The sequence below is a fragment of the Cyanistes caeruleus genome, chromosome 13, assembly GCF_971803275.1.
Source record: "Cyanistes caeruleus chromosome 13, bCyaCae1.hap1.1, whole genome shotgun sequence".
Lineage (NCBI taxonomy): Eukaryota > Metazoa > Chordata > Aves > Passeriformes > Paridae > Cyanistes > Cyanistes caeruleus.
The window spans coordinates 3,218,699-3,231,682 of NC_141713.1; the positions used below are offsets into that span (position 1 = coordinate 3,218,699).

The window sequence follows — 12,984 nt, forward strand, 5'->3', positions numbered from 1 at the left end:
GATTAACTTTTGTGCTCAAGGAGTTTAGAAACAAAAAAAATTCATCCTGTCTGACACAAAAAAGGTCTATTTCTAATAAAAAGTGTGTAGGTGACCATCTAGGGGTGTGCTTCCAGAGTGTCTCCTGGGAAAAGGTCTCCTTACAGTGATACTCACCAACATGGACTGGTCAGATTTGTACTAGAGGTTGTTTTCCACTGGCTTAAAATTTGGCTCACCCAGGCTGAAACTTGGCAGGAAAGGTTGGAGGTTGTAAATACATGGGGATATTTCTATGCCAGACATCTTAGATACAAACCCTGTATTGTGGAATGACATAGACAGAAAAAGACAGGTCTGTGTAAATACAGTATAAAATGAGTATTTTTCAAGGGCTCAGAGCTGCCATGCTTGGGTGTTTTCCAATCCTGTACTGCTGTTCTTGTATTTTCTGAATATACAAGAACCACCTCTACATGTATTCTCTTCTTAAAATTCTATAATTCAGAGGTAGCTTGCATAATCTGGGGTTATTTGGGAATCAAAGCACAAAACATCAGCTGAATTTTTAATGCTAACTATTGATCACATCATAAAAATTTAAACAGGGCTAAATTGCTCAGTGGCAAATTTCCTGTGATATATGAACTTGATAAACAACGGTTCTTGGTGATGTAATGTGTGAGTATTTGGAGGAGGAGCAGGAAAGCACTTTAAGAAAGCAAAATTAACTTAATTAGGAAGTGCTGCTTAGGGGGTCAGAGAGCACAGCTTTCCATTGGCCCCATGTTCCACCTAGAAATGTGGTGCTCTCCCTGCAGACCCCAGCCTTGGGAGAGGGAAAGTGGCTTGGGGCCAGGTAATGCCATCAGGCTGGTTTGATAAGGGGTGGTTAAAATCTCTTAAAACAACTCCTTTAGTCTGAGTGGTGTTACATGTCCTGCAGCACTCAAAATTATTTTTAGGTCTGCAGGAGAACTTTGTGGGAGCCAAATTTCTCCTGGAATAATCTGTATAAGAGGATTAATCTGGCTGTAGTCAAGAATGGGAAAGTACTTAAGGTTTTGCATGACTGGATCCTTGAGATTTGAACCTGAAAGTGTCTACTAATGGGTTAAAAAAAGTCCCAGGGCTGATGTTTTAGTTCCTTTGTTTAAATTCCAAAGTGCTCCAGCAGCAAAGGAGGGATCCCATCACCATGGGCCAGGTGCTATTGTTAGTCATATGATATGTGAATATGTTTTATTTTTATCACCTGTCATCCAGCGAGAGAGAGAGTTGAAGTCACAATGCACATTTCTGCTCAGGCATGAACATGAGCCCCTGTGAGGCAAACAGAAAACCTATTAAAAGGTTTCCAGGTGCACATGCAATGAGGGGGAAGGAAGGGAAGGTTGGGTTTCACTTGCTCTGGAGCAGGGAGTCTTGAGGAACATGGGAAATAGCTTCACACCAGTGATGTGAAACACTTCATCTCTGGACACTGGGCAGCATCTGCACAAACCTCCTGTCACACCCTGCTCTCATTGTAAAGACAGGCTCTGACAACATTCTTGTCAAAGGTCCTGGAGAAGTGTTTTTTGCTATGGAAAGAGTGGAGTCAAAGGGAGTTTTGTTTGCGGGTTTTAATACATACAAGTAAGAATTTCCCTGCAGAAGAACCAGGCAGGAGAGAAGGATCTCTTCTAAGGCATCATGCATGATTTTTGCAGTGCCCAACCTCTGAGATAGAGCTTCTTTCATTGTCCTGTCTCTGTGACCTTGTGACATACAATAAAGCTGTTTCCATGTGACAATATCTACCACAGATTCAGCTGCAGTAAATGGATTATTTCTTTTTTAACTATCATGGAAAAACAGTAGGTTAACTATTTACTGAGATTTGGACACATATTTTGCATGTTCCTTTGCCATCAGAGTCTGTGGATGGAAAAAAAAATCAGTTTTTCTTGATTTTGAGAAAATATCAATGCTCAAGACAGAATCAAACCATGTTGTGAAAGCATAGGAATCTCCTCTAACCATGTCATAAAACTTTCTGTTTCTTTGGGAAAAGTAAATTCTGTTACAACTTCTCCAAAAGTCTCCAGTGATATATTAAAGTCTCCTTACATAGAAAGGATTTGATGAAAATACAGTCCAGGAGCATGAGAGAGAGCAGCTTGTCTTTGGAGGGAAGGTTGTTATTTCATGTTTATGATATAGACCTCATAAATTACTCTTAAATGTGGGTTTGCTTTAAACCCTTTTGTCAGTTTAAATGAACCAGTTTTTCCTTTAATGCAAATGTGCTGCACATACAGTGAAATAACAGGAAGATCAATATTTTAATTCACAAAATAACAACGTGTTGCTTTTCTGCACTTTGTTACTTTGCAACCTGTTTTAACAATTTATCTAAGCTGGTAATAATTTAGAGTAAGTGCTGGTCTACAGGTATCAAATGTAGGGAATGCTTTCCCTGAACAGGTATAAATCTTAAACACATGTTACTGCTACGTTGCATTTCCCCATCTTTAATCATTGTCTCTTAGCTGTGTTTTCTCTGCAGGTTTGACTTGGCCTGAAAGAGCAGTTGTTATGGCCAAAAACATGTGCACTAAAAATAGAGAGATGTAATGCAACCTGTATTAGTCCATATTAGGAAGCAGCTGTTGGAGAATTAAAGCAGGATTTCAACAATGGGCTCCACAGAAGATGTAATGTGATTAAGTGTTTGCAAGCACAGAAGGATTCCCTGTATCAGGAACTCAGCACTTTGCCCATGGGAGTGTGTCTCACTTCTGTGGATAAATCCCTTGGTTTTTCCAGGTCCCTTCTCTTCCAAATGGGGAGTGTGGGTTTTTCCCTGCAAGCCTGTGATTGTTTCCTCATGCAGCCTCCTGCAGCAGTCTGATGTTCAGAAGTGTCCTTTTCCATGACATGTGGCAAGTGAGGCTTTACTGCAGGTCTGTCCTCATAATTCACACTGATTCTCTCAGTGTGGATCATGAGGAGTGTGAGGGACTCCAGGTTTTTCTTCCTCTGCTGTCAAGGTGAAAAAGGGACATAAAAAGAAAGTGTAAATATGTATTCATGTATGATGGATTTTTTCCCCTTCCAGAGCAGCTGTGCTCCTCCTTTGCTTGGTTCCTGATAAAGCTGAGTGCTGGTTTCCATTGGAACCCAGTGAAATGCAGCCTGGCAGGTGGTGATGAGCTCAATTGTCACTGTTCTCTGTCCTTGTCTAGGGACGTTCATGGGTGTTCCATGGTCATTCTGGTTAGAAAAGCAGAGAGATGCTTCCTGGACTAAGGCAGATTGCTCAACTTTTAGGTGTCTTTGCCTCTTCCATGTTATTACTGTCCATAGCTCAAGCTATGCTCACTGAACCTGCTCCTGTACCACTAAATTGTTTTATTTATCTGTCGTGAGTCCTTTTTTGTGCCACCAGAAAAGTGTCCTTTCCATGGGAGATGGGTGTACATAACCCAGGAGGTGAGAATCTTTGAATCCTGGTGACAAATGGAGCCATTGAGCAGAGATCACAGTGCTTATCCTGTCCTGCCTCACAGACCTGCCATTAAAACAAAGTCCTGATGAGTTGTGTTGATGACTGAGTTTGTTTTGTAGAAGAATAAGGTTTTAACTGATGTGTCCAAGCCACAGACTAACTTGGATAACAATCCTTGCAGTAAAATCTCAGTGGTGTTTTGAGATGCAGCTCAGAGTTCATGACTTCTGTCTCAAGTTCTTGTTTGCTGCTGTGCCAGAGAAATAGTCATGAACTTGTGATTTGGTATGAAAGTGGCTGTTTGGGAGAAAAAAAATAAACAAAAAAACCCCAAAGCAAAACAAAACCATTTTTGGGAGGTGAATTATGGAATAATGGATCATTTTGCTCTGCGGTAATTTTTCCTAGCAGTTGATCCCTGATTTTGTCCTCCATTCCAGTCAGAGAGAAATTGGAGATGGAGTTTTGTAGGACTGGGCATTAAAAATGAGAGGACAGCTCTCAGTCTGTAATCAGCTGTTCTTTCAATGCGCAACCATTTGTAATTCCTGAACTTCAGGCAATCCACTGGCATCACCTAGCTGTGAATCTGAAATTCCAGGGTTTTTGGTGGAGAAATAACAGGCCAGGACGCAGAGATAATTTCTGTGCAGTATCCTGGCAGAGGCAAAGGGGCTCCATGTCTGGGGTTAATCATCTTTTGAGGAGTGCTTCTGTCCTGCTGCTGGTACCAGGGACATTTTGTGGCATCCTGTCCCTCTGATAATTCAGCAGTGACAGAGGGTTTTAGGTTGAGTACTAAGAATACACCTCAATTACTCCCTTTTTTTAATTTCTAGGCTTGGTTTGTGTGCAGGATCTCCCTTTTTTTTTCTGTTTTGCTTTGGAGAGGTGATGATTTTTACTTTTAGGTAAAGCTAATAAAACCTGTCTAATGTGAGTACCAGCCAGAGGTTCTCTGAAAACTCCTGGGGCTTAGGGAGAATTAATTTTAGCTGTTTGTCATTGCCCCACTTGGATACCCTCTCTTACTTTTTGTGCTGCTGAAGTAACAGAACATTGTAAAACAGAGCTTGCCCTCCATCAAGGTTATGAGGAGATGTTAAAGGGATCGTGGGAGGAGGGAAGGGAGCAAAGGGCTCCTGAGGAAGAGCTGGAGAGGGTTTTTAAGGCAGCAATAGAAAAGAACTTGTAAGGAGAAACCTGACCTTGCAGAAAGGATTCAGCAGTGTAACTTTTATTTGTGGCTTTTGTTGAACAGCATCCAGAAACTGTCAGTGGGTTTAACAAGAATGAGGTAGCTAAAATTACAAAGGGAAAGATTAGGCAGGAAAACACAGTGGAAGGCTGTAGGAGAAGAGGTTGCTTTTAGATGAGTCTGGGAAATACAGTTGGAAGGGAGGTAGGAGGAACAGGAAAGGACTCTGCACTTACAGCAAGAATCTGCCAAAAGCCAGACAGTGCTAGACAGTGCTTTTGGTGTGTAATAGGAAAAGGTCATTTGGGGCGGTTGCTCTGGAATTGCACATCTGTTGAGTTGCCATAAAAAGCACTGAACATCAGGAGTTTTCTACAGAGGCCTCAGAGGAGCCTTGTTGTGCTTCTGATCACAGTGGGGACTCTGGTTCTTCCCATTCTGAGGGAGACTTCAAAGACTGCAGGATGTGGTATGATCATGTGGCTTTGAAGGTGATGAGCCAGGGAAGGGTAAATGAAAGTCATCTAATGAACTTGTGCAGTGTCACAGCAGTTTTTTGCTGAGGATCTGGGGATGTCTCACCCTTCTCCCTTTGCCTCACAGTCCTGGGTTCTGTGGATTTTTTGGCCCAATAGACTGTGTAACATACTGTCAGAGTGACTGGCCAAAGAGTAATATCCCCTGTGCCCAGTCACCTGCAGCATGTACATGCTGTGTTGTAGATTGACTGTTTCAGCTCATATTTCATACAAAATTCTCTGACCTCTTAAGCAGGGAACACCTGACTCCTAAAATCATGTGCTGTGTGCTCCCTGCAGTGTAAACTCTTCTGATAGCTCCTGCCCATGGTTTATGGCCTCTTATGCCTTCACACTAACACTTAAACATCTGCACCACAAAATTTGTAACATCAGTTTGTTCAAATAAAGAATCCACCAAGCATTTAATCCTTGTTTTAATGGCTGATGTTTATTTTAGTTCAGGATTTCGTGTACTCATGGAGGGATTCTGTGCCTATGGTCCATAAATCTTGCAGGGCAAGAATGAGACTTCTCTGTGCTGGCTTGTTTCTGAAGTGAGGCTCTAGAGATGGGGTATTTTTGTTTTTGCATACCTCCATAAAGCTGGCTCACTTTCAGGTATGAGCTGCAAGTGCACTGAATGAGGATTTTTCCTGCTGGTTTTGGATTGTCCTCTTCATCAAACATCTGTGATACAGGACATGTGCATTTCCTTTCTCTTTTTTATGCTTCATCCATGCAAATGCCTTGTTTTCTTCATGTGCTTGATTATTCTGGAAAATTATTTGCATTTGTGGTAGGCAGGAGGATGCAAAGAGAGACTGAAAGTGGACAGGAAGGATAAAATAATTCACCCTATGGAGGAACTACAAATTTGAAAAACCTCTCCTTTTTTAAGTAGCTGGTGTTGTGGTGCCTGTTCTGGAGGGTTCAACAGTGACCACCTGAGCTCTTTGTGAGCTCCCTTGAGTCCTGTTGCCTGTTTTAAGTGCAGGTAAATTTACACTTGGACAGTGTGAAGGTGAGGGTAAGAGCAAGAATCTGGATTCCCCTGTCAGATCACTCTGGCTGCATTTCCATGCAGCCTGTGGGGTGCTGCTTTTCCACACACATCCTCTAATCCCAGCCCCTCGGTGGAAAGCAGCCAGTCCACAGGAGGAAAGGGGGCCAGAGGCTGTGTGTGAACCAAGACTGCCCAGCCCTTTGCCAGGAGTTCCTTTAGGCTGCTGCTCTCCAAAAGTCACACCTTGCAGAGTTTTGTTCAGCTGCAAAGAGGTGCCAATTCCTTCATCTGCCTCTGGAGGAGGGACCACACTGGCAAATGACCATGGCATGACCTCTTCTCCCCCGACTGCTAGCAGTGTGCGTTCCTCCTCTGATACAAATGTCTTCTTTTCCACCAAAAAAGAGATTTTTAAAGTGAAAATCCAGAGACCTCTAATTTTTTCCTTCCACTTAAACTTTTTTACACAGCTCATTCAATGCCAAGCTGAGACTTAGTTGAATCTAGGCTTAGCTCCCCCATAACAGCAACTTCTCTACAGGTAAGAGATTTATACCACCTAGAAACATTTGTTAGGGGATTGCCAAAATAAGAATCTGATGGGGAAATGCTGCTGTTTTCAGGAAGGTTCTGATTGATAGCAGTAAAATGTCAATGTTTTTATTAAAATAATTCATATTATTTTCTTTTATCTTTGATTTCTTCTTGGTATTTAAACGATAATGTTGAGGACCTGCAGCTAAAGATGTGCTGCTGTGCAGAGGGAGGGATGGGAAATGAATGGAATGAGGAATAAAATAAAACACAAATATGTGAGCTGCTCCACGGGAGTTTGAAGTCATCTCCATCTCACAGTTGGCAAATCAAAGGTGCAAACAACTCTCCTTCTTTCTTGTATAGTCAATTTTTTTAATTTTATTTTTATGATAGAGATCCTCTGCTCTGTAGCAGCTTTTCTATGATTGTACAGCTTTTCTGTAGCTATCCTGCAGCTCATGTGAAAACAGCCCTGGAAACTTGGTTGTTTTCATCTTTGCTGCTGGCATGTAGCTTCCATTATTTATGATCACCTCACATTTTCATTTTTTTTTTCTTGTCCATAGACTTCTGTCTGTCTCTCTCAACCCAGGGGGATATTTCCAAACTCTCTAAAAAAAAAAAATCAAATCAAATTTCATGGTTGTTTTCTCAGTTTAAAATATGTACCAAGTGTTGACAGTTGATGCCTTGGGCAGAAAAGCACGTGCAGAGTTGTACTGGATGACTACAAGAAGACTGGGAATGAGGAGATGGGATGGACGTGTGGAAATGTGCTTATTGACAAGGCAGAAAATGCATGAATGGGTGAAGGCAGGGAGTCCATTTCAGGTGGGCTTTGAGGGGCTTGCAGCTGATGGAGTTTGTCACCCTGAGTGCAGGAGGGTCAGTCAGGGAAAACTGATGATCTGGGAAAGAAGTGAAATTCAGACTGAATTATGTCAGGGAGCTGGTAAACAGGCTGTGGAAAATCAGGATCAGTGAACACCAGCTCAGCTCTGGCTGCTGCTTTGCTCAGAGAGGGTCTCAGGTTAAATCTAGAGAAAATTAAAAAGTGATTCTCTGCTCTAGGGAATGAGCAGCACATGTTGTGTGACATAAGAGGGATTTGTCTGATCATCCATTAGGAACTGTCCCATGTCAGTTTTGCACTGAATGTTGTGTTTGTGCTGTTTCAGAACTTGTGTGTTCTGTTCCCTTTTCCACTGGAAAAAATAGTAATAGCAGTGTCAGTATCTTATCTATAGTATATCACAGGCTGAACAGTAGGCAGAGATAATTTCAGTGAATCTTAGAAGTTTGCTTCTTATTGCAAGAATAAATTTGTTTTAATTATTTCATTAGCTTCTTTATTTTTACAATTGAAAGCATGAACACAATTTTGTGGCTGCAGTGAAGTGAGCAGGTTTGAATTAATATCTGAACTTAATTTCTCCTTTGGTCATGCCTCAGATGCTTTGCACATCACCTTTCAGCTTAGAAGAAGACAATATTAATACATCAGTCCTTTAGTTGGGAGGAAGGGAGGTTTAACTTATCTGAAACATTTTGATTTGAATTACTAAATTTTTTACTTTTTCTTGAACTTTTTTTCCAATCCACTTCCCTCTTTTCACATCATCTGCTGCTCTCTGCACCCAGAGGCACAGATGTGCCTGCAATGGAACCTCTTGGTGGCTTCTTTAACCAGCCAAGAACACTTTAAAGGTTGTTACAATCCAAATACGCATGACAATGTTCGTTGAAAAGGCTGGGAGTGTTTTATTATGATCTGCCAGCCTTAAAAGGTATTTTGACTTTCCAGAAAAGAAGAGACAGAAAAAAGTGAAGTCCACGAGTGACTGGCGGGAGAGGAGGAACGCGATTCGCCTCACCAGCGAGTACACGGTGGAGACACTGGTGGTGGCAGATGCTGACATGGTGCAGTACCACGGAGCAGAGGCTGCCCAGAGGTTCATCCTCACAGTTATGAATATGGTAAGTAGGCACTTTACTCTCAAAAGAGGAAACAAGAGTAAGCAGGACATATCCAGGATAGGGTAAAGCTGACTTGACAGCAGAAAGAAACCAAGAACTGTTTTGACCTTTGGATACAAGAAAAGGTTTTGGTTTTCTTGTGTTATGTGCCTCTTCTCCATGTGTGTTATTCCTGGTATTTGCCACAATAAAAACCCATTTTTAAAAACTGAAAATTCAAGTTTTCACTTAGGAAACAGTTGCTCAGGAGTGGTGTTTTCGACCAGGCTTTTGGTGCTGCTGTGGTTTACCTTGGAGGAGGGTAATCCACAGTGGACAGATGGTCTTGTCTGACATGTTTCTTGGGTTTCTAAAGATTCCAATGTTTGAATGGAACACCTGTTTTACAAGAGATATGGGTCATTGTTATAGGCAGTTAAAGCTAGCAGTCATATTGATTTCTAGCAGAAGAACTGGCTTTAAGTCCAAAATGTTTTTTATCTCTGATTTTTACACAATGAAAATGGCTACTTCCCTTGATGTAGAAAATGTGGCAAACTTACCATCAAATTTCTGGCTGATCCCACTTTTTTCACCCCAGGACCTCTAGGGCTGCCCGAAGTGGTGCTGATCATACCTATGAGTAGTTGATGGAGTTGGGCTTAAAAATCATTCTAGAAATCCTAAGGATATCTTTTGGGAGTGAGTGGAACCTTTGAAAATCGCAGGCTCATGGGAAGTGTGGATGTTAATTTGTGTCCCTGTAGTGGTGCCTTCTGTCTCAGCTGATAAGGGAACACAAAGCCTCCCACAGGGAATGCTCACTCAGTTGTTGGCAGTGCCAGTAAGGAGGTAATGGCTAAATTGGATAGAGACATGGAGAACTCTGCTCAGAGGCTACAGGGGTCCTTGCAGAGGCATTTGCCGAAGAAGGTCTTGGAGGAAGCTCATAGTCCTTTGCCCATGCTATTGTAATGTCCAGGAACAGCTCATTCTCCTCACTGTGCCTCTGTCGGTGTTTATGAGCAGCAAATTGGCTTGGGAAAAAAATAGCAGTTCTGAACAGTAATTGCCTGGTCATGCTTCCCAGTGAAGAGATGGATGCTCAGCATAGACCAGCTATGAAAAAACAGCTTTTTAAGAGGTCTTGTGTTCCTTCATCAAGCACTGGTGTGAGGGAGCCCTCCTGGAGGTTGATGGAGTAGGGAGTTTGATTAGTCTTTTCTATTAATGAGCTGCTTTTCTGTGTCCCTTCCTCTGCCTTTTATTTTGCCTCCCAGTGTGCTCTGACATTTGTCATTTGGTGGGGCTCCACCATGGCTCTGCAGTTACTTCTGATGATCCTCATGCCAACAAGTCAATTATTTCATTGTGGGCATTGGGGATCTCTGTATTGTGCAGCTTTTTTAGCCAGTGAAACTTGTTAGGGATGAACACACCGATGGACCAAGTCTTAAACAAAAGATGGCTGTGGATCTTTGAATCCTGTTGTCTGTCCAGGATAAGGAACTGCAAAACATCTCAGCAGCATCAGCTTGCCAGGTGTGAATAAATTCGTGTGGGAAGATGCTCATAGATGGGCTGGGTTCTCTAAACCCATTTATTAAGAAAATATTGAAGGTTAGTTTCCAATGGATTAGGCTGATGGGCTTTTAAGCTTGGTTCTGATGCTGTAGTGTGAGCTCACCCCTTTATTAGACACTGGAGAGAGCACATGGAAGAGGACTCTTGGATGAGGAACACATTCATGTGACATCTCCTCAGGTGCAAGGTCCAGCTGAAATACTTCCCACTGTTAAGTCATTGCTCCTGGGGGCTCACTCGTGTGAGTTTTTTCTGATGTCTGATAGGATTTGAATTCATGTTTCAGCTTTTCAGCCTTCAGAGCAGCAGTGGGAGAGTCTCTCCCTTGGCCACCTACATTCCCACGCTCTTAGGAACATTTTTCAGGCCTCTGAAGGAAGCTGCTTGAGAGTGACTGGCAAGACCAAAAAATAGTGAGGAATAATAATAGGCAAACACATAGATGGCATCATTGCATAAATCCTTTATTTTGTAGCAATAAAACCAGGTGAAATTCAGGGAAATCAAAGGGAATTTCAATGTTACATTTGTGCAATGAAAGCTGACCTTCATCCCAGGAAAAGAAGCTGAAGGATAGTTCAGAAAAACGTATTTCAGAGATAATCATGTAGTTTGTGGAGGCCTTAGCCAAACTCTTGACTGCTTGGGATCTTTGTTTCTTTCCTCGCTGTCAGCCTTGAGTGACTGTTAGCTGGGGGAGAGGATTTGCCCCATGATATTAGGCAGTGCTTATTCAGCTATACTGCAGGATGGCAGGCTGCCTCTAAAAGAAACCAGAATGTTAATTTTGGCTTGGATGCTTGCATTTAAGCAAATAGAACATTACTGGTCAGGGGTATATTAACTTAACTCCTCTCTGTAAGCCATTACGTTTACTGTCAAACCACAAAACAAGCATTAAGAGGTCTTATTAATGAATTTTATATTTATAGACATTTTAAATAAAGTGATCTGCCTTAAAGTATTTAATATCTATTTATGTTACAAGAATTTCTGAAGGGGAAAAAAGTTAGCATTACAAAATACAAGTTTATTGCTCCCTTGGTAAATGAGAGTCTTAGAGAAAAAAACCCACCACCCTCTACTAGAATAACAGCTAAAAAACACAGCAAACCCATTTTGGAACCCAGAAATAACAGGTAGCACTTTCATGTAGCAAATGTAGTGTTTTTAATGTTGTTCTGTAGTCCCATCCCCCTGAAAAGAGAATAGATTCATGTTAGAAGTACTTGCTTTTTGTGAATGTCACTGTAGAGGTGCAGACTCTTCCATTTACTAAACTAATACTTGAAATTATAAGACAGATTTTTCCAAGATCATGGAAGAATTTCCCTCTAAGGTGCTCTGTAATGTATGAGTAGGAACAAGCACTGCTCCAGGGGTTTGAGTTGGCTTTTTTTAAGTCACCACTGCTAAAAAGAAATCTTTTCTTGCTTTCTGGCAAGGTGTTTGATTCAGCAGGATTTTCCAAACAGGTGATAAAGTTGTTGTCAAATGCCACCATGCACAGCTGCAGCCTTAGCAAGGCAGTGAGTCTGTGGGCATGAGGAATGGAAGAACTTGGACAGGGAGAAATACCAGTGGAGCTGTGGAAATGCAAAACCACCTAATTAAATATAGGTGCTGATCTCTTTTTCTAAGTTCAACTCCCTTGTTATTGAGCTTTGTTGCAGTGTTTGCATTCCAGTTCTTGTCTCACCTTTGGCCTGAGAGCATCTCCTGTTCATGTCCTCCTTCTGTAGTCACCAGTGTTTAGAACTTCCTCTGAACTCCAAACCCAAGTGCCTTTGTGGTAAACTGAGCTTTAAAACATATCTACTTTCTCACCCATTCTGTTAGTCTGTAGCTGGCAACTAATTTCTCCGTGCATTTCTTCCACGTGGAGCTGTTAGGATGGATGTTTGGTTCTTGCAGGAGTTTTATGCTTTTGTTTGCTCTTGTGGTTGCTTTTAATCTGAAAGTGACCAGTAAAGGAAAGAGGAGATTCTAGGAGCTGCACTGGTCCCTGCTGTGTCTGGTTCTCATGGTTTAGTTTTTCAGCTTTCCAGAGAGAATTGATTCAAATGGTTCTGGAGGAAACTGCTTCAAATGGTGATAAATGAGGATGAGACCCTTTGGAAAGTCCTGTCCATGGCTGTTGTGTTACTGAGGATGAGGAGTGACTGTTTCCAGCCAGGCCCTGAACAGTGAGTTGTGGATGTTGGCTCCTTGCAGAGTGCAGAGCTGACTTTGCAAACCATGTCCCACCCAGACTGACCCTCTGAGCATTTAGACAGAGACGTCTGAGTTTCTGAATTTCCAAGACCACAACACAGTCATTTAACAGCTGCTTTCTATGGGTTTGAAAACCTAAAAAAAATTGTTGGGTTGGTTTGGGTTTGTTTGGTTTTTTTTTGTCCCCCCAGTGTACTTTTTTGGGTTTTGCAATAAATTACAACTGTGGCTTGGTTTAGAGCTTGCCTTTTTCTCTGAGAGTGCAGCATGGAAGGAGAGTTTCTGCAGTGTGTGTCAGTTCTCCTGCAGCTGTTGCTAAGCCATGCGATTACTGTGGAAGCTCTTTGCAGCAGCAAGCAGGAACTTGAAGTTAGTGATCTTTTGGATGTCATTAAGAGGGAAAATTCTTATGTTATTCTTTAGGAATGATACTGTTTTACTCTCTGAAGCCTGATTTTATGCTCCACAGATTGTTTTTCATTTTGGATTTCCCCTGTGA

The 12,984-nt window shown here is 41.9% G+C and overlaps 1 protein-coding gene across 2 annotated transcripts in view; it reads left to right on the forward strand.

Annotated features, from left to right (window-relative positions):
- The window catches only part of ADAMTS17 (ADAM metallopeptidase with thrombospondin type 1 motif 17), a 156,674-nt gene that overhangs the window by 12,186 nt on the left and 131,504 nt on the right, over positions 1-12,984 (forward strand). For both annotated transcript variants that reach the window (XM_086849571.1, XM_086849570.1), the window contains exon 4: positions 8,536-8,708. In XM_086849571.1, the coding sequence (XP_086705697.1) occupies positions 8,536-8,708 (173 nt within the window). The remainder of the gene's footprint in view (positions 1-8,535; positions 8,709-12,984) is intronic.